The sequence below is a fragment of the Lactuca serriola genome, chromosome 1 (assembly GCF_051521515.1).
Source record: "Lactuca serriola cultivar US96UC23 chromosome 1, Lser_US96UC23_V15, whole genome shotgun sequence".
Lineage (NCBI taxonomy): Eukaryota > Viridiplantae > Streptophyta > Magnoliopsida > Asterales > Asteraceae > Lactuca > Lactuca serriola.
Window position 1 is genome coordinate 90,417,405 of NC_136408.1, and position 6,324 is coordinate 90,423,728.

The 6,324-nt window shown below is 34.2% G+C and overlaps 1 protein-coding gene across 3 annotated transcripts; it reads left to right on the forward strand.

Annotated features, from left to right (window-relative positions):
• Positions 1-1,335: 1,335 nt before the first annotated feature.
• LOC145095021 (myb-like protein X) lies at positions 1,336-5,981 on the forward strand. 3 transcript variants are annotated; one of them, XM_079032974.1, is made up of 4 exons: positions 1,336-2,323; positions 2,410-2,672; positions 3,737-4,619; positions 4,706-5,981. In XM_079032974.1, the coding sequence occupies exons 2-4, from the start codon at positions 2,595-2,597 to the stop codon at positions 5,422-5,424; spliced, it is 1,680 nt and encodes a 559-aa protein (XP_078889100.1). In that variant the 5' UTR covers positions 1,336-2,323; positions 2,410-2,594; the 3' UTR covers positions 5,425-5,981. The 3 variants fall into 3 exon arrangements, with proteins under 3 accessions (XP_078889100.1, XP_078889092.1, XP_078889095.1); XM_079032966.1 differs by having other exon boundaries at positions 1,336-1,632; XM_079032969.1 differs by having other exon boundaries at positions 1,336-2,672.
• Positions 5,982-6,324: the final 343 nt, after the last annotated feature.

Below are 6,324 nucleotides of genomic sequence, written 5' to 3' on the forward strand. Positions count from 1 at the left end.
TATGATTAAGTTTAACTGATTTGTATCTTCAATTCTTGATAATGAATATATAATTATTCTTGCTTTACTCAATTACTTGCTTTAAATAACTGATTTGCTTGTTCTTGGACACACATTGTTAGTTAAATTGTTGGTTCAGTTAACCCATTTGCATGCAAATCCTAATCTCAAAACCCTTAGATTTGTACCGCGAAACTCTACACCAATAAACCCAACAACTTGAAACACTAAACCCATAACTTGTATACAAATCAAGCAAGATGCAATCTTTTAAACCTGTAGGCAAAAACTTTAAAACCACGTATGTAGTATGAGCAACTAGAAAGAGAAAAGAAAAGAAAGAATATAGAATAGAGCGGAAATTATAGCTAGAAAAAGAAAAGAAAATACAGAATAGAGAACAGAAAAGAAAGTGTGACCGCGAGTGAGAGGAGATAGGCAGAAAAAGAAAGCAAGTATGATTTAGGAATAGAGGTTTCAAAAGAAGAAAAAAAGGGTTAGAACATACTCTTGGCTTCATATTGACTGGTCTTATTATTCATTTTTTATGACCAAATACTCTTCTATTTTTCTTGCCTTCCTAATAAACAAATTGATAAAGTTTTTGAGTTGACAAAAATGTTATTATTCTAATAAAAATAAAAGAATTAAAAAAATGGAAGTTTAGATGATTTTTTTGCATATTGGTTTAACTAGAAAGATAAATTATTGAGCACACTGATTAGAAGTTTGTAATTCTTCTTCTTGGTATTTTTGGTGTTTATTTGCTGAAAAAAAATTATAGTTTCGGCCTCCAAATTAAGTTTTCAAGCTCCGCCCTGATATATATATATATATATATATATATATATATATATATATATATATATATATATATATACACACACACACAAGTTTTAGAAACCGGGGTCGGGATCGATAACTGGGGACCGATTCAACTAAAACACCAATTTTTTAAACATTGGAAAAAATACATGGATGTTTGGATATGTGTTCTCAAAATTATTACATCAAATTTAAGAAAAATATTCAAAATGAAAATAATTAAATATTACACAACAAGATAATTCACATTTGTTTTAAAAGTCAAATTTCTTTCTTTTATGTCTTTACTTATTTTTTTTTTAATTTAGTTATTTTAGTCATAAAAACTTCAAAATTTTAAATTATAATAATTTTGATTGAACAATATATATAAGAATTATTAGTATATTTTAGAGCAAAAATAAAGAAATAGCTTAGACAAATTTAGGGTTTACAAATTGCAATTAACCCCATGAATTGGAGACCCTTTTTCTAGTGTGCTTGTGGGGGTATAAAGATTGGGAGAGTCCCATAAACGGCAGATTGTGAGCGTGAGAGAAGAAATCATCCCCTTTCTCTCTCTAAAAAACCTTCTCTATATATGTGGGTTTCGGCCCTCATCTTTGCCTCTTTCGCGTCTGAATTCCGAACAAAAATCGTACTCCCTGAGGTTCTTTTCAAGAAATCCATTACAAAAACCACATAAACTCACACACTTCAGACACAGATTGACACAAGGGATTGAGATTTTAGAGAGAGAAAGTGTTTTTCTGTATGCGATTGTCTCTACTTCATTCAATATACAATGTCCACTTTGTAGCGGACAAGGTAAATTTAATCATATGTATTGGAAGATTCAATTGTAATTAAATCGATCATCACTTCGTCTCTGTCTCTCTCTTTCTCTCTCTCTTGATGTCTGAAAAATCACAATTTTTTGTTTGATTCGTGCTATAAAGCGCCTTTAGAAAGGGGATAGTTCCGGGGGATTTTTTCGTGTTGTGATTTTCACTTTATTCGATTGAAAATTTCAAACTTTGCTATGGGAGCTTTATTTGGATTCTTAGTGAATTAAGATTTAGGGTATTGTGTAATTCCGAGGGTTTTTTTTCTAGTTTTTTGGTCGGATCGATTACTCGAGAGATACATTGAGTTTTTGGAGAATTAGGGTTTCGATCGAGATTTGTGATTGGGGACTCTAACTTGGTCTGTTAGGACCTTCGTCCATTTGAGTGCATTTCTACATCGGTAGTCATGATTTTGAGAAATCTCTGATCTTCTTATCAAGGGCACATATAGTATCGCATAGGCAGTGATCAGAGCTGGATTCACCATGGGGAAGTAGCACTGATGCTTTCGTATCTACAAAACTAGCAAGCAGAAGAATTGCTTTGTTTTTCCTTCAGAAACAATCACTCCGGTTTCCATAGTTTATGCAAATTCTGCACATTCTGTATTTTTTGTGCCTTTCATGTTTGGCTTTACAACTTAAGCATTTCCCTCCTGTTAGATTTTCTAGGTGTAGTAACTAGTAAGGAGCTTTTGATTTGGATTACAATCACTATTGAAGGTATAACTTAAGTTTGGTTATGGGTGGTTTTGCAGTTTGAAACTGCGGGTTTCATGGAAGAAGAACATTGAATCTGGAAATGAGTGCAAGGACATGGTTAATGGAGAGGATAATAGTTGCTGGTTCCTTTCCACTTTGGGACTGCTGTTCTTGAAAGTATTTGAAAAAAAGCTTTTCTTCACCATTATCTCTGATACTTATCATTTGTGTAATTTGTGCAATGTCTCGGTGCTTTCCATTTCCACCACCTGGATATGAAAAGAAACCTACAACAGACGATCTTGACTTGCTGAAGAAGGTAAGTTGACCTATACAATTTTCAAATCTCTTTGAAATTGCTTACATTCTTATCAAAGATTGTTTCCCTTGGTGCCTTCAAGCATGTTGCATCATGTGTTTGTCTGTTAAATGTTAATTCACCTTTTCCATTTGTAAATTTGTTACACAGAGGCTTTTATTATAGATATCATGACTAATGATTATAGAACATATGACCTAGAAATAATATTTTGCCCTAGATGTAAGTAGTAGGGTTAACAGGGTATCCATCATTCATGTTATCATGGTGTTTACATATGGAAATTGCATAACTTTACTTGCGTTCGCGACATTTTTAAATTTACAGTTCATATAAAGACAAATATTCGCTTGTGTTTTAAATGTGTAAGAAATTTTTTGGCTACCTTTTACTATTAAACTTCATAACTTATTTCTTGTCACATGTTTTAGACTTTGATGATGATGATGTCACCACTTGTCGAACATGTCAATTTTCAAAATTTTGTTGTGTTGTAGTTTAGGCTTCCAAATGTTGTTAAGCTTTAACTTTTCCATGAAGTTAACTCATTTGAAGTAATGATGAAGCTTCTTGAAAAACACATGAAGTTAACTTTTTTTTTATCTCAAATTAGAGTAGATATTTTAGTAAAAGTGAGAGCCACGTGTAAATTGGATTTTTTCTTTTGTTCTTTTTAGTGTAATAATGGATTATCATCTTTACTTGTGTCAAAATTTAGGTGTTTTCTCTTCAAATAGGTATATACATTATGGTTCAATTAATGCTTTTATAAAAACATGACGCGTGTTGTTTTATCAAAAAAGATTATTTTGAATGTCGAGAAGTTACGATAATACACAATAAATAAGATATAAAATTTCTTTAAAGGGACTATATATGAATGAATTGCCCTTAGTGATCAATAGTTCAATACCCTTTTGGTTTTTTGGTTAATAAATGGAGAATATTTTCGTTACATGGTGCTCGATATATTCAGTGATGAACAATTACTTTTTGTGGTGTTTCTTGTTTCCATTTAAGGTCAAAGTCAATTCTTTGACTTTTTCAGAACTTGTGTTTTTCAGGAAAAACGCAAAGAGAAGAAGCATAAAAAGGACAAGAAAGACAAAGAGAAAAAAGAAGGGAAAGAAAAAAGGGAAAAAGACAGAAGCGAAAGTAAACATAAAGATAAAAAAGACAAGAAAGATAAACACCGAGACAAAAAGAAGGACAAAGAGAAGGGTAAAACCAGTACCCAAGATGAGGGGTATAATGGGGAAAAGCACAATGAACAAATGCAACAAATTCAAGACAAGAAACACTCTCTTCAATTTCGAAATGGTGAATCCAATAAAGATAGAACAAATTCCTCAGATGACAAGAAACAACAATCAACACAATTCCAGGGGCAAAATGGGGATTTGGCACGAAACAGGGATACAGAGAATATTAAATTTGTGCAGGAATTGGATAGAAGGATTAGAGATGAGGAAAAGGGAAGTGGTAGCCACCAGTTTTTTAATGAAGGTAGAAAAAGTAGTTATAACAACAAAATTGAGATGCAAAATGCAATGGCAAGAAGTAAGATCAATGGTGCTACACCACCACCACCACCACCATCACAACCACCACTACCACCACCTCCACAACCACCTTTGGACCACAAGATTGAGAGGAGATTTGATCAGAAAGAGAAAGTGCAAGAAAGTGATGATAGAAGGGGAGATAAAAGGAAGCACAAAGATAGGGATAAACAAAGGGCAGGAAAGGAAAAAGATAATGAAAAGGAGAAAAAAGAGAAGTCAAAAGAAAAAAATGAAAGAGAGAGGGAGAAGAATAAACATATGAAGAAGAGTGATTCACCAATGGCTACTCTTAATAATTTGTCTTCACATATTCTTGAAAATAGTTTTCATGAAGGAATCTTGAAGAAAAGGAAAGAAATGGAGACAAATGGTGTTTCTCATGGTGAGTTTTCTTTCTTTCTTTCTTTCTTTTGCTCAAAGTTTTGCTCATTTTTTGCTTATTATTTAGTTAAATTACTATTATTACAGAAAACGAGCCCAGGCCCAATAAGATGGCCCGGCCCATTTCGAATATCTCCCCAGAAAACGGAAGGCCCCAAAACCAAAACCCAAGCTCAAGTTTCTTAGATAACCAAAGGGAAAGAGAAAGGTCATCATCTCAAAATAATTTCAAAATGGGTGGTGGAAAAAGTCAAAAAGTCAACGGCATCATACCACCACCTTCCCCACCACTCTCAGCCTCTCTTCCCGCCAAAAAACCACCAATTCCTGCCTTCAATCATCTCCACCACAAACCCTCCCCCATAAAATCGCCTCCACCACCTGTAATTACAAATACAAACCATGTCACCGCCCAGTCACCACCAGTCACCGCCACCAAGCCGCCGCCACCACCTCCTCCAATTCCGATTCCAATTCCAGTTCCTGCAAAACAACCTGTCTCCCGCCCTAAACCACCGCCTGTCGTCAAGGCGGCGGCAGCACCACCACCTCCACCGCCCAAAAAGAAGGCGGAAACAGTCAAACCGCCACACCCCGATACGAAATACTTAAACCAAATACTCACGGTTCCGAAACCGGATGAGTGGGGTGGTGTTGACGACCAAGAATGGCTGTTTAGCACGTCAGCACCACCACCACTGCCGCCACGTGAGGCGGCAACAATGGCGGATGTGCAGGTATGGTCTGAAGCTAAGCACATAGAATCTGTTGATGTTTGTGCTTTGCCGTATGTTATTCCCTACTAATTCATTTTCAATGAGAACACAAAAAGAAAAACAAACAATTTCAATGTGGGAATTCATGATTCCGGAGTCAGTCAGTCAGTCACATTCTTTCTAATTCCATTCGCGGGTGTCATCGGAATCGGAATTGAAGAAAAGAAATGGAAAGTTTTTCCGTGAGGAGTTTGAGTTCATGAGATATATAAACGAAAATGGAAAGGAGAAGAAGAAGATGATGATGATGCATTGGTGGCTTTTCTGCAATGTTTATTGATATTTGCTAAAAATGCTAAAATGCACTTTGATGCTATGCTAACATGAGCGAGAGAGAGAGAGAAAGAGTGAGTGTAAAAGAAAAACTTGTTTTATGGTGTGGTGTGTTGTTACAATTTCACCACAATTTTTGATTTTGTAATATAGAACTATTTACATTATTACATGATGATGAAAAAATGTAAGATAGGTTAGGAGAGGGGTAAGATGGGGAACAAGAAGATATTAAAGAAAAGAGAGGTTGGGGAAATACATTTTGCTTTGCTACTTATATTGCTTTATCTATTATTATCCTCTTTATTTTTATATTTTTTATTGGATTTTTTTCTTATGTATATATAGGGTTTTTTCATTGCCAAAATACAAAACATCTAGTCATAAGTTAATCATGGTGTTGCAATTAATATAATTTGTGTGAAACATGCATAAATTATTTAATAATGATTTTCTTTTTGTAAAAATGGTTGTTTTTTGAGCAACTTCCCTTGAAAGAAAAAACAAACTATTAATGGTTAAACAATGGAATTTGGCATTAATATGTTATACTAAAGTGGATTGTGCTATGTGTGGGGTCTATTTTTTTGTATACATATGTTATTTTTCATGCATGAGACCATATATTGACTTGACTTTACATTGAAAAATCACATG

What these genes read in the sequence shown, in the direction of transcription:
- LOC145095021 (XM_079032969.1), top strand. Translation starts at nt 2,595, where the DNA reads ATGTCTCGGTGCTTTCCATTTCCACCACCTGGATATGAAAAGAAACCT. An exon ending in ATCTTGACTTGCTGAAGAAG is followed by an intron (nt 2,673 to 3,736) that starts GTAAGTTGACCT and finishes TGTGTTTTTCAG; the next exon opens with GAAAAACGCAAAGAGAAGAA. An exon ending in GACAAATGGTGTTTCTCATG is followed by an intron (nt 4,620 to 4,705) that starts GTGAGTTTTCTT and finishes CTATTATTACAG; the next exon opens with AAAACGAGCCCAGGCCCAAT.